We start from the raw sequence: 14,351 nt of genomic DNA, 5'->3' as shown, positions 1-14,351 counted from the left end.
AATGACACTCATTAAATGTATAGCACTATTCTATGTTATTTGTTAACGTACATCAGTTATTACTTGTGTCTAGACAGACAACGGTTTTGAGTTTACAGCCAAGAATAAAACAGATATGATAATAAAGAATTCGGAAAGTGTTCAAATACAGGGCTGCTGATGATCGTGCCATCGAGTTAAGAGGTCAACATAGGCGTGAGCGAGAATAAATGTCGTTTAAAAGGCAACCATGCCAACTCACGTTTGCTCGGCGAAGCATCCTATTTTCCAGCGACTTTGAATGCAACATTACAACACGCGCTGGTGTAGACGCTACCCGTCCAATCAGATGGCGAAAATAACGCGCATGCGCGTTTATGTTACACGGTTGCTCTCGCTAGTATTTCTATATTCCATGAAAGTGCTTTGTAATTTATGAACGACGGGCAATGTAAGTGTGGTGTGACCTTCAGTCGGGCTTGTTGCGACATAAATTTTGCGCTGTAACGCGGATGGGGCTCAACATTAGCTAGCTAGTCATGAGTTAGCCACTAGCATGGTTTCATGGTTTGTAGGTTGAAGTCCTGAACTGACAGCAGGTGAACGTTATGTTCGTCTTAGTCTTTTTAATATACAATTGAATACACGAAAAATGTATTCCGACGTTTTAGTGCTATATTCAGTTCTGCAAATGATTTGTAGACAGATAATAGAACAGATATAAAATGTTTTCCATATAGATGTACTCAGAAACAAGTTCTAAAATGCAATAAATGACAAAAGAGAATTTTATCACGGAGTCACGATGTCCCCGTGACTGTGTGATAAACATTTAACAATAACTACAGTTACTAACCTGTATGCTCATGCCCCCATGCAGGCATCATGTCAACCCCAAATTTGCTGGTCTTGTATGGCAGCCAGACTGGAACAGCCCAAGACACATCCCAGAGGATCGGCAGGCAGGCGCTGAGGAGACGCCTCAGTGTTCAAGTATTGCCTTTAGATGACTACCATGTGGTGAGTATGGGTGCAACCATCGGCCTGGTCAATACCAACTGAGGAAGTTAACCTGAAAAGCTGTTTCTATTCTTAACTTCAGCCAATAATTTTCTTGGTATTTTAGCTGATACCTTTCACGGCTTGAAATAAAGCAACTGGTTGAACGTCCTGAGTGTGATATGACTTTTGATCATTTGTTTTTAGGCCAACCTCATCACAGAGTCTTTGGTTGTGTTTGTATGTTCGACCACCGGTCAAGGAGACCCGCCTGACAATATGAAGGTAACTATGCAGTTAAGTGTTTTGTACTTATTTAAATCCTACCAATAATCACTGTTGACAAATGGCATGACATTTCCAAATGTGCAAACTGCCAGAAGACATGAAACAAATTAGTTGTTTGACACCCAGTTGTAAATTATGACGGTTGTTTGTCACCCCCCATTTTTCTTGAGCAATACTTGTAGACAGTTCATGGCATCCATAAATCATGATTTATGAGGAACTCTATTCAATCCAAACCAAATTCATACATGTGTACATTGTCTTTATGTACACATGTATGAAGTCCCATTATTTAGCTGCTTCTCACAGCAATAATGGTAACTGCAGGCCTTATTTCTTGCTACATGCTACATGCATGTATGTGACCAGCTCAGGGAACACCGCATTTTTTCTTGTGAGTACTGTTAGGGGTCGTCAAACCAAATGACGAAAGAAGAAGAATCGTTAAGGAAACTTACATTTAGATTCGGGGAAAGTGAATGATGCTGCTCTATTATATACATATATGTATATGTATGTATATACATAAATGTGATTAAAAAAGGGCACTTTATTACAAGATATTTTCTTCAAAAGAATCAAATTCTGAAACCAAACTGAAACTCTAAAAACACAATGACTTTTATTTAGAATTAGCATTGTAGTTGTATTTTTTTCTCCGATCCCATGAAGGCGCATGAATACTGGCAAAGAGCCACATGTGGCCCCTGGGCCCCACTTTGTCCACCTCTGGACCTCTGGACCATACCACCTGTTGATGTATTTTACCTCATTAGATTTCTGAGCTTCCTTTTTTGTCACCAGAACTTCTGGAGGTTCCTATTCAGGAAGTCTTTACCTGTTGGATCTCTGTGTCGGCTGGATTGTGCTGTTTTGGGCCTTGGCGACTCTTCATACCCCAAGTCAGTCATTTGACCTGGCATTTGGTGCGCATTCAAAGTGTCTGCTCTGTTTCAAATGACTCCATGTTTTGTGTGCAGGTTTAATTTTGTGGCAAAGAAGCTTCACAAGCGTCTCTTGCAATTGGGAGCCAGTGTGCTGCTGCCTGTTGGACTCGCCGACGATCAACACGATTTAGGGTGAAAAAAATCTATTGATCACAATAGATTTTATTGGAACTTGGATAAATTAGTAAAAATGTCATCTGAATGATTCTTTTAGTATTCAATGCTTCCGTCAACAAACTGCTAAATGGTCATCACTTAAATACAGTGCATTTATCACGCCATATTTAAATGACTTTTTCACTCAGGGCGGACGCTGTGATTGACCCGTGGATCGCTTCATTTTGGGAGAAATTGTTTTCACTCCACCCAAGTTATGCAGATGTGATTCCCTTGAGGGATGATGAACCGTGAGTATCTTGTACTGATCAGATTTCAAATTTTATTGAAGCTGACCCTCCTCTGTTACAGGCTTCCACCGACTTATACGCTGAGCTTTCTTGAAGATTCAACATCAAAGTCTGAAGAGAGGCTGAGAATTCAGTCAGATGAAACTGTCCCTTCCCAGCTCCATCCTTTTCCTGCCAGACTGGTTTTTAACAAGAGGGTCACTGACCACTCACACTTTCAGGATGTCAGACACATCGAGTTTGACATCACTGGATCCAACATCCAGTAAGTACACATTTCATGCACATACTGGAAGCATGATATATTTAAAGGTTGGTGTTTAAAGACATGCTTCTGTGGAGGTGTCCTACTCTTTTAAATGAAGATCTCTTTTACACCATTTCATATTTTGTGTCCCCTTATCTCACCAAATTGACATGCCAATCTGCCATCGAGTCTCAGTTCTGATAATTGAGATTCAAGAATGTGGGCACTTAATGCCATATGTCCGTTTCGGCTCCAGTTTCTGAACTTATATCTGACTGAATGTGTCATTGTGCAGGTTTGCTGCAGGTGATGTGGTGATGATGTATCCATGCAACGCTTCTGAAGACGTTGAGCAATTCTGTCAGCTGCTGAGATTAGAGCCAGAGGCCAAGTTCACTCTCACCCCCTCAGGCAACACTGCAGGTTTGTGTGTAATCCATCTATTAACACTACTAGTCTATGACTGTTGTTGAGCATCTGTTGTAAAACTCATACACTGCTTTGGGAGGAATTTCCTACCAGGTGTTTGCCACATCAAGTCAGCCTCCTCCATCTTACCCTAACTGGAGTCATTCTCCTCACGTCCTCCCTTATTACGTCCTTTAACCCACCGGTACCGGTCCGTGGATCAATTGGTACCGGGCCACACAAGAAATAATTATTTCTGTTTTGCGTATTATCTGAGTCTGAAGGGTCTTTTATTTTGAAAATCCTTTTATTTTGAAAAATGACCGGATAGTTTTTAATAAACAATATTAGGAGTCGTACTTGAAATCTGGATTTATCGCGGCCGTCTACCGTTACTCTCAGATGGGACTGTGTCATTGCAGAGAAACAAGCTCAGGACTCCCAATGATTCAAGGATATGGTGATATAAAAATTTCCTGCACTTTATATTCAGTTTTGTGGTGTATCTGAACGCTATTTTGAAGGCATGTTTAAACGTTACCATAAAGACCACAGTCAGAGAGCATTCGGGCACTGGTCGAGAGGAGGAGAGTTTGTGATTCTTAGTGGGAACACAAACATGCAGATGCCTGATCTGATGGTTCAAAGGTGCTACGTCATACCACCCCGGCCATGTTCTAGTTGTCAACACTCCTCTGCTTATGCTTGTCCCAACCATCCTCCAACTTCTCCACATGAGTTGTCCCTCTCATTTACCCAATTCTGATCTTCTTTGGACTAGAACAAACAGGTATATGGAGTTGGTTAGCAACACCACACAAGACATTGGACCTTATATTTTGCATGTGAATATGCAATTCATGTCTTTGAATGCAAGAGAGTGAATGTTCCTGTATCAGTTCCTGCTAGGATTCCTCAGCCCTGCACTGTACGCCACCTGGTGGAGAGCGTTCTGGACATTGCTGCAGTGCCACGGCGTTCCTTCTTTGAGCTGCTATCCACCATTTCCACCAATGAGTTGGAGCGAGAGAAGCTGCTGGAGTTCAGCTCAGCAGCCGGTCAGGAGGAGCTACACAGCTATTGCAACCGACCTCGTCGCACAGCCCTCGAGGTGACCAAAGCTTAAATACTCCATATGATGCTCGAGTGCTGAACCTTTGATGCTGCAGGTGTTGGCAGATTTTCCTCACACCACGGCAGAAGTTAAAGTTGACTACCTGCTGGATCTTTTCCCTGAGATCCAACCTCGTTCCTTCTCCATCGCCTCCTCTTTAAAGGTGAGGAAACACAGCAAGTGATACAGTTAGGATTTTGTTTTATGGATTATTTCTCAAACCACATCAGGGATTAGTTGAAGAGTCACTGACAAGCTGTGGAACTATGTCTAAGTATGCAGTGTGAATGATCATATGTCATCTACAGAGTTGGTTCTGTTGAATTGGAATGATAAATAAGTGTAAAACTGAATTGAAATTCTGTGCAGTGATTTACCAGTTGAAGACGGGAAATGCCCCACACAATCACAAGATTCAGCTCCTGTCCACGCATCTATTAGTTACCCCCAATTTCCACCGGGAGCATAACTGCAGCTGCAACATAGCTACAGCGTAGTTTAAAAAAACGAGTTGTTTTCAGTCAATCAATTTCCATTGAGAGTGGAGCGTCGCAGCTACAGCACCACTTCAAAACGACAACCATCCTATTTCTTGCTGAGCTACACAAGTTTGAGTGGAGGGGATTGTTTAGTTAGGAAATCAACTTGTGAAAGTGACAAGTAGCTGGGAAGATTTGAGAATAAAACACTGTGTTGACACATTTTACTTTGAGAGCAACAGGACGTGGTCAACATGGGCTGTTGACACCAGAGCACGGCACCTGGGCATTAGAGTGTTAGTGGCTGTACTTCATGATTGTAGTTTTAATTGTACTTTTGACACAAGACACGGTTCAGATTTGGTTAGATCCACCTGCGTGTCTGTCCTGACGGGACTGTCTGATCAGCTGACTTATGACCCGCTCCATCTCCGCTGCGGGAAAAACAGATTCTGGAGGTTTTTGTTTCATTTGAGAAATGTTATTTTTACCGATCCACGTGTCTCACTTGGACAGCTCAATGCCACATGACCTCAGTTCAATAGTTCAGCGTTTCACATTATTATGATCTTAATAAACCTGTCACATAGTTAAACTATTATTCATAATCGATTGGTGTGAAGTCAATTCAGCACTTCCCTGAACACACACACTGCAGCTGCTGTCTGTGATAAATGGTGAGCCACCATTGTATGATCAGCCAACTGTAACCCCAAGTATATGTGGACGAACCGATCTCATCCTCGCTTAATGGTCTCTTTAAACGCTGATCCTGATCCAGTCATCCCCACGGGACCCGAGTGGAGAACTACCGCGCCGCTCAGCTTCGGGTGGAAAACTGGCTCCTAACAGGCACCAGCCTGGCTGTGTTCATGCTGCAGTAGAAAGCCAAAGCTCGGTCGGTTTGCAGAAACATTCAAATAATATTTTACTGTCAGATCTCTTGTTCGCCCCCACAGGCTCATCCACAGAGAATCCAGGTGCTGGTCGCTGTGGTCCGCTACAAAACAAGGATGTTTCATCCCAGAAGAGGCCTCTGCTCCAACTGGCTGGCATCTCTGGACCCCACTTCAGGTTGGTTTGTATGAGCACAAATTTTAAATGTCATTTAATTTCAAATTAAAAATAAAAAATGTAATCACATTTGCCAACAACATTGGCATAATTTTTGGGGACTGAATTGATTGCATTGGATACTGTGTGTCCTCTAGTGGACGTCAGCCAAACGACAGCAAACGCACACCGGATCGAATGCATGTGGTTTTCAATCATGCTTATCAAGACACAAAATACTTTTAGAATGGTATCTTAAGTCATAAGAGTGAACTTTTCATATGAAACATTTGCTCCTATGGAGTCAATGAGGAACGGTAGAGAAGTGGTTTTAGCTAACTTGTTGTTCATAGTGATGCGAGGGTACTGGCGTTCCAGGTGACGTTCATGTGCCGTTGTGGGTGAAGAGAGGGAGTCTGAGGTTTCCTGCTGAGCAGGACCGGCCTGTGATAATGGTGGGACCCGGGACAGGAGTGGCCCCCTTCAGGTCGGTGCTACAAGAAAGGACAGCGGAGGGGAAAACCAGTGAGCACTCTCTTCTTAATGTAACTTGAATGTATGGTTTGTCTCCTCCTGTGAGTTTTGACGTCTCCTTCCTGTTGCCCAGACAATGTTCTGTTCTTCGGCTGTCGATCCCAGTCCAAAGACTTCTACTTCAGGTCTGAATGGGAGGCGATGATTAAAGCAGGGCAGCTCACCCTCTTCACTGCCTTCTCCAGAGACCAGGTGGGTGACATACGTCTGCTGCTAGTCCTGGTGACCACTAGTGATGAGTGAGTTTTGAGCTTTGATGAGGCCACTAGATGGCACTGTTTGATGGATAATGTTCAGCTTTTAGTTGAATGATACTTGACATAATTTCTGAACCAAGAGTGCCATCTAGTGGCCTTGTTTCAGCGACTCTGCAGTACGGTTTCATGATCCCTCTTTTACCCGTCAGAGTCACGACATTAAACTGAGCAGCTGCTGTGATTTGCTGCAGATTTTTAACATTGTCCCAATGGAAGTCATACATCTGTCTTTCAGGAGGAAAAGGTTTATGTGCAGCACCGCGTGAAGGAGAGTGCTCGACTACTGTGGGATCTTCTTGCAAATAAAGAAGCTGTCTTTTACGTTGCTGGGTGAGTCATATAATGACCTCTTGTTGGACAAGCGTTATTGTGGTGATGACCTAGTTGAAAGTCTAAAACAGAATGGTCTACAGAGGGGTCTTCACCTCAGATCAGACACCTGATTCATTGACTTATATGGCCCTTTCAGGACTGAGTTTTACGGAATAATCTCTTGTTGGTGTGTCTGATGGCTTTCACTTTGGCTCTCACAGAAATGCCAAAGAGATGCCGTCTAGTGTCAGAGACGCTCTCCAGGAAGTGTTCCAGCTGGAGGGGCACATGTCCAGTGCAGAGGCCAAACAGGTGCTACAAGACATGGAGCGGATGGGTCGACTCCAGACCGAGACCTGGTCCTGATCAGGTCAGGTCAACCTGATGGTGACCTCTCACATCCAGGTTTTGGAAATATGGACTGCATTCCTTTCAAGACTGACTTATTTTAACACTGCAGCAGCCTCATCGCAAGATAGTCACAGGTTCAAGAGCAGTTTGAGGGAATGGGATGAATATGGTGCCATTTCTGTTTGAGGTTTGCACATTCTCTCAAACACTGCACAAACACAACTGCTGACGATAAATAGTTGTGAGAGCTGGTAAAGGCTGTAGTAGGAAATGAAAGGCTACTTTTAACAAAGCGTAACTTCCTAATGTTAATGAATAGTTTTTTTATCTTACACACATCAATCACAATTGACTTGTATATCACAACTTCTAAAAAACGCTTTGACAGCCTTTTAGCTTGAGAAACTGATTTTCCGCATTAGTCTTCAGAACCTCTCCCTACTCCCAAAGGGAAAAAAAAGAAAAAAATAAATCTTTTAAGAACTCAAACAGATGAAGAGAAAAATGGGCCAAAATATACATAAGTGAGTATGACTTTCAGCTATTTTCAACTTTCATTTTTAAAGTCGAGTTTTAAAAGGGACCTGGTCTTGTGCAATGTAATAAAAAGTCTGTTGTTGGGATCTTATGACCAGAAAACTGCTGGTAGCGGCTCAATAACAAGAACTGCCAAACAAAAAAAAGGTCGAAGTTCAGAACCATTTTATTTCAGTTCACTTTTTACAAAGATTTCAGTCATGCCTGGAGAAAACTCTGCCTCAGAACATTTACAGTTTTGACTTCTGCTTTTCCTGACAACTTTGTTCATCTTTTTTTTTTAGCTGAAACACTGAATTTTACAGTCAGTAAAAATACTAATGGAGTCTAAAAACCAAGCCTCTGTGTGAGAGGCCAATGTGAGTTAATAAATAAATATTCTATGAACGCAGTCTTGTGTGTAAAGTCACATGTGACCTGACCCTGTGTGGTTGTGCAGCTCTCACACAGCGTCTCGGGCTCAGAGATTTTCACATCTCTGGCGTTTATCTGAGCGCCAGTGTGTGAACTTGGTAAATCTCTTTTGGGAAGTTAGTCTGTTGTTCCTCATGTACGATGCGTAAACCAGCTCTGCTCACCAGACCTCGGACTATTTCCAGGTCGCGGCAGATGCTACTGTCCACTTCATCTGGAACAACGCCTTCGTATGAGACATTGTCTTTGATGACAATGAGTCCATTTGGCCTCAACGATTTTTGGCAACGCTGCAGGAAGTCCACTAGGTGTTCGTCTGTCAGGTGACCTGATGGGAAAAATAGGACTTTTGAGAATTAAAAAAAAATGTAGAAATAAAATGTTTATATAATAAATATATTAAAGTATTAGGAACCATCTGGCGGACTAAAAACATACACCTGCGAGAACAGGATTCATCTATCATAAGAGCTTAAACTGTTGCAGTGCACTTTGGGGCTGCAGTTTTCAGCCGCGGTTAACAGATCTTGTTTTCACCATCCAACAATTGAATCAATAAGCCCACTCCGAACGTTTCAGTGACCAGAAAGACAACTCACCTATGACCCACTGGATCCAAATGACATCATAGCGTCCACTCTCTGGTTTGAAGTCCTGAAGACCGCTGCAGAAGTAATGTCCCACCCGCTTGCCATCCTCCCCCAAATATGTCTTGGCCTTGTCTAGGAACTCTTGTGTCACGTCCACCAGATCCACCGTCTTGAAGAGTGGCAGCAGCAGACGCTTGGTGATCCTTCCAATGCCTGCGCCACAGTCCAGAGCACAGCCCGCGGTGGTCTTCCCCTGCCCCTCCTTCAGGACCAAACACAGAAAACGCAATACTTGGGAGCATATTCATATACAGTGGTACCTCAGTTCTCGACCACAATCCGTTCCAGACAGCCGTTCGAGAAGCGAATTGTTCGAAATCTGAATCGATTTTTCCCATTACAATGAATGGAAAAAGAAATAATGCGTTCCAAGCCTTAAAATAGGCTTTTGTAGGAGTGAATGTAGAGTGTCTGCTGCAGGTGCGCTGTTCGTCTGTGTGTGTGGCCGCTGCATGTGGGAGGGGTTGCAGAGTGAGTGACATCTCTCCAGAAGTGAAGAGGTGCCCGGTGCGTGTCCAGCTCTGAATGTGCGCTTCTGTGCAGTTTGGCTGTGACAAAGTCATAAACCAAGTCACGCTCTGTCCCAGACTCGCCTCATCCCTGTCCCAGCTCCAGCCCACAACAGGACATCAAACCCTGGAGTGAGCGCTCCAGCCTCGGAGGTGTGGAGAGCGAGCACCTCCCCTGTGACACACCAGTGCGGAGACAGGAAAGGTTTTACACCTCAATATGAAGAAAAAACAGTCAGTAAATGTAGCTAACAGGACTGCGTTATACACAATAACAAAGCGCGTTGTGGGTCGGCTGATCGGTCCGCGCACATTATGTTTTTTCCAGCTTATTACTGGGGCGTTGGAGTTCCGGATTTTTGTTCGAAATCCAAAGCAAAAAAAAATCACGAAACTTTTGTTCGAACTCTGGGACGTTCGACAACCGAGGTACCACTGTACCTGTGAGAACATGAATGTCAGGTGGGATTCTTACTCCGAGAAACTTCTGCAGGAAAGCCTTTGATCCGTTGAGGTCAATGTTGGAGATGCTGCCATAACCCCCGAGCATGCCGTCTACTGTGGGGGGGACGTCTCTCCAGTAGTCCTCGGCGTTGGAGTAAAAGCTGGACTGGTTCTCAACGATGTCACCCATCCTGCCAGAACACAGCCAACAGGTGATTTTAATGATGTCAAAGACCCATTTCAGCATCATGTTGGAGCCAGTCTGTGCCAAGCTCGTGGTAATCTTTGAATTTTATATAATTAAAATGCCCGGTTACAGCAACCACTCGCATCACTTGACTTCACCACACGCGTCATGACGCAAGTACTTTCTATTCCACATGGACAGTCGTCAATATTTGCGATGAGGTCAATTCGGGAGCTCCTCGACTCCGCGTATAGGCGCGTGATGACGTAGACAACGCGCTCCAGCGCACATTCCCACGGACAACAGTTGATCAGTCGGATCACATGTCAGACTTGGCGACAGCACACCCACCTGTCAGCGGTCGTCACGTGACCACCACTCTAAACGGTGTGGCAGACCACGTTTACAATGTATTCGTCAGTTGGATCAGTAACACAGTCAAGACCGGCTACACTTTGACCGAGAGTTTGAATTAGCCAGCTCTAAGTGGGTGGGAAATTAAAGGCAAACAGTCAAAGGCTTAAAAACACTCCGTCACAGTCAAGATGATTCTTAGTGGATGAAGGCTTCAGCCTCAGTAGAACTGTCGCTGCTAGGTCTGGTCACACGCCGCAAAGTTACTCACGTGTTTGCACACTTGTAGCAGACCCGGCTAAGTCGTTAGCCGCACACATCGCTGTTACAGATCAGCCACAAAACTCTTTAAACCTACCTGTTTTCCGTCTTCCCCGGCCTCCTCTGCCCCCCACACTTAAAAACCCACCACGTCCGACAGTCGCGCAGACACCGGGTTTCTATTTGGGAACATCGCCGATGGGCCTTACGTCATTTCCTTATTTGGTTCCGGCGAATGAAAGAAGGCGTCCTCTGTTGGTGGTCGATCGTTATTGCAGTTGATCGTTTTGTGACGGCAGATGAGCTAAGCAAATAAATGTCATGTAAAGCAACGTAAATAGGACAAACTGAGGGAAGCAAGATTGAAAGTTACACAGATGGACACAGATAAAAAAAAGGTAGTTTATAGTCCTCCTTATTTGTTAGATACATGTTCAAACTATTCCCAAAGGAGTTGTTTAAACGTAACGCATTTTACAATATAAACATTCTTATACCTACTTTCTCAACCCTACATTTACTTTTGAATGGACAAATTGAGTTATTATCACATCTAGGACATGTTATTTCCCCTAATCTAAACAATTCTGTCCGTTCATGAAGCAGTGTCACAATACAGCGCAGTTATTATTCGTTTAAGATGCTTCATAAAGCCGTGTTCTAATGTTTTGCGCAGCGCGTGGCGCTCTCAGTTTAAATGTAATTTGAGGTTTGCTTCACTCAGTTAATTAAAAAAAAAAAAAAAAAAAACAACCATATAGTAAGCTCTAAAGATTAAGACTAAGCACTTTTACTATTCTTCTTGGAGCTCACACAATTGATCAACAGAGAAGCGACTCCCATGGAGCCCTGCATTTTATCGGTTTATTCACTGGAACAGCAAAAATACGCAACATTCCGTCAGAATCGCTTTGCTGTTGGCGAGGTTCTATATCCTTCCGTAACCTGAACCGAGACGTGGTCAGATTGCGCTCTGATCTGTGACCTAGTTAGTCCGTCTGTCGACTGACCTCCGTGGTTTTGTCTGCTCAGCCAAGATTCATACTTTGGACTGGTGACGAGTAAAGATGGAAACCATGAGACGGGACCCCTTTTTTAAAACGTAAAACTAGAACTGCTGTATCGTGATAGCCCACTGGGGGGCACTGTAAAGCTGCTCATGAGGACGTTTCTCATGAGGAGACGTTTGAGTTCAGAGGCGCCACAGCCATCTCAACCAACTCTCTCCCTCAGTTTCTGCTCAAATGTGATCGTTCCTGAGACCATGGTCTTGCTACTTCCAAACATTTATGTCGACCATAGTGGGTCGCAGTGAATCTGGATGTATGATAAGTGTTATCTAGTTTCACAGTGCAACCAAATATTCCACGTGGAGCGTCCGTCAATAGCGTGCGCTGACAAACCCAGTTAGAAATAATTAATTTCACACCTCTGGAGCAGTTGCACGTGTGTTACCATGACAACCGAGCACCCTGAGCCGAAGCTACTTTACCGTTACTGAGGTACATCTTGAGCCGTGAGCCTGTGTTTCTAGCAGCACCTGTCAGTCTTTCATCAGAATTACACAGAAAACCTCGTCTGCATGAACCTCGGTGAGAGGGGTGGAAGAAACCTTACATGTGGAGCCTGGTTCTGTGGCAGCGGGAAGTGATGTAGAGTTCAGAGTTTCTAGTTGAACTCTCGATGCATATTTCAAGAAAGCCTGAACTGGATGCTGACAGCAACTGCCTGATTCTGCACCAAGACATTTAATGTTACTCATGTTCGTTCTCTTTTAAGTACACTGAATTATTAACCCAACGAGGCGTAGTTTCTGCTCAAAGGATAGTGACGCGATTGTTTGCTGCCACACGGGCTGAGGGTTGCGGTTCCGTAAATTCCAACTCAAGCGTCAATACCGTGAGTCACCAGTGAGAGGCGCTCTAGAGAATGGTTTCAGGCCTCCAGAGGAGTCGCAGGGTCTGTTCATTTCTGGTCTGAATGTTTCATAGAATAGGAGCGCAGACCTCCACCATTCCCATCCCGACTGTGATTTGGACCAAGTGCTATTCTCCTGCATTTAAGTGATCACAAAATGCCTTTTTTAGCATTTGAGATATCATTGACAGTTCAAAACTCAAATGAGTTCAATGGGAGCAGCAAGGCGGCCAGTCGAGTATGTGTGTGCCAGACAGCAGTGGTGGTGTGGAGTCTAACAGGCTCCAGAGAGTCGTCCAGAACCCCACTGAAAGGCAGTCATTTGTCCCCTCGCCCAGGATCAGCATCTTCTGAGACTCTTCAGGAACACTTGAGTTACACAGCGAACAGAGGGAGAGACTAGTTGATCATGCAGTCATGCAGAAAATGCACTGAGGATTCAAGCTGACACAGCGGCTGAGGTCTGCGCCAGGTTAACACGTGGATGTGTCTGTCGATTACTGGAGGAGCTGCTCAGCGACATTACAGTCTCATGTAGAGGGACGAATGAGAGCTTCCCTAACATCCTCATGTCTTCTGGGTCAAGTGAACGTCCCCGGACAGAAGCAGAACATTTGTGATGGGTTTATTCATGTGAGCTCTGGCGGTGCACCGGCAGACGCCACCGGGAAGGTGAGGGGTGCCACTGCAGAGGGGAGAAGGCTCCTGAGGAAAGTGCTCTTTGCTCTGAAATGCTTGACTTCAGACATTAAAATATTACAGCAAACATGAATTCATTGAGGAAGCATCCATCTATGGTTGTCTCTACCAGGTTCTTGACTTCCAAAGCTCTTGGCTACATGACAATGCTGCTATGGGGTGTTTTCAATATTGGCACATGGATTGTTTAAATCATCAATGACCAGATCAATTCCTAAGTTTACCTCTCCCGCTCTCTGTTTTTCACCCACTCTGGCTCACAGATCAAGTGAGAAACTCAACCAAGAGAGGCTCAGAGTTGAGCCGCCGGCTCCCTTCATTGGGAGGAGGCACGACATGCTGAAGAGAGTGTGTTTCTCAGTTGACCTCTGCACTGCCCAAGACCACCTAGAGGAGGGTTTCCACGGATAGGTAGAGGAGATGTTTTTAACAGTGAAGTTGCAGAGTGAAAAAAAGATCATTGAATAATAGAACCTTATATTATGATTCTTTGTTTTGTTTACCTGCTATTGCTAAATTCTAACTGAATGATTCTGGATAAACGTCCTCAGAAGGACGACTGAACAAACTCCCTCTTTCCTGAAGACTATCAAGGCCATCAGTGATGCTGCTGTGCTGCGGATGTTGATCACAGTAGGGCAACTCAAAGTGCCTTACAAGGAGAAGTGGAGCTGCAGGCGGCAGAGTCAGGTGACGTGTCTCTGAAGATCCTTCTTTTACATACCGCCAGTCACATGGTCTTCAGGAATATTTTTGGCAGCTGCATTAAATTGAATTACAACAAAAGCCCGTGCTTGTCTTGCCCAGAATGGAAAGCTGGAGGAGGTTTGATGAAACATTTAGATCGTCGTGTAGGAACATCTCCTCCGTGGCGTCTGTATGAGGTCAACTCCTCCAGAGTGTTATTTTTATTTCCGTGTTCATCACAGTCATTTTAAAATGAATCAAATGTAGATGTGTAATGTAAGTCAGGTTCTGTTGCTATTGGTTTTTATTTTTTCCAC

The 14,351-nt window shown here is 44.2% G+C and overlaps 2 protein-coding genes across 4 annotated transcripts; one reads left to right on the top strand and one right to left on the bottom strand.

The window, feature by feature from the left end:
* Positions 1 to 335: 335 nt before the first annotated feature.
* ndor1 (NADPH dependent diflavin oxidoreductase 1) lies at positions 336 to 8,318 on the top strand. 2 transcript variants are annotated; one of them, XM_053854173.1, is made up of 15 exons: positions 336 to 430; positions 860 to 999; positions 1,186 to 1,263; positions 2,071 to 2,168; positions 2,247 to 2,345; positions 2,519 to 2,620; positions 2,682 to 2,885; positions 3,163 to 3,290; positions 4,175 to 4,386; positions 4,445 to 4,552; positions 5,828 to 5,942; positions 6,300 to 6,446; positions 6,529 to 6,647; positions 6,948 to 7,042; positions 7,246 to 8,317. In XM_053854173.1, the coding sequence occupies exons 1-15, from the start codon at positions 415 to 417 to the stop codon at positions 7,388 to 7,390; spliced, it is 1,806 nt and encodes a 601-aa protein (XP_053710148.1). In that variant the 5' UTR covers positions 336 to 414; the 3' UTR covers positions 7,391 to 8,317. The 2 variants fall into 2 exon arrangements, with proteins under 2 accessions (XP_053710148.1, XP_053710149.1); XM_053854174.1 differs by lacking the exon at positions 336 to 430 and adding an exon at positions 481 to 578 and having other exon boundaries at positions 7,246 to 8,318.
* Positions 8,052 to 10,960, bottom strand: ntmt1 (N-terminal Xaa-Pro-Lys N-methyltransferase 1). Of its 2 annotated transcripts, none has more exons than XM_053854176.1 (4): positions 10,468 to 10,580; positions 9,961 to 10,120; positions 8,926 to 9,178; positions 8,052 to 8,654 (listed from the first exon to the last, which is right to left on the bottom strand). In XM_053854176.1, exons 2-4 carry the CDS (start codon positions 10,117 to 10,119, stop codon positions 8,398 to 8,400), a joined length of 669 nt encoding a protein of 222 aa, XP_053710151.1. In that variant the 5' UTR covers position 10,120; positions 10,468 to 10,580; the 3' UTR covers positions 8,052 to 8,397. The 2 variants fall into 2 exon arrangements, with proteins under 2 accessions (XP_053710151.1, XP_053710150.1); XM_053854175.1 differs by lacking the exon at positions 10,468 to 10,580 and adding an exon at positions 10,829 to 10,960 and having other exon boundaries at positions 8,054 to 8,654.
* Between the last annotated feature and the right edge of the window lie 3,391 nt (positions 10,961 to 14,351).

This window comes from Synchiropus splendidus, chromosome 1, assembly GCF_027744825.2.
Source record: "Synchiropus splendidus isolate RoL2022-P1 chromosome 1, RoL_Sspl_1.0, whole genome shotgun sequence".
In the NCBI taxonomy this organism is placed as follows: Eukaryota; Metazoa; Chordata; class Actinopteri; order Syngnathiformes; family Callionymidae; genus Synchiropus; species Synchiropus splendidus.
Note: the sequence above shows the minus strand (reverse complement) of the source record. Positions and strands in the feature narration are given on the sequence as shown.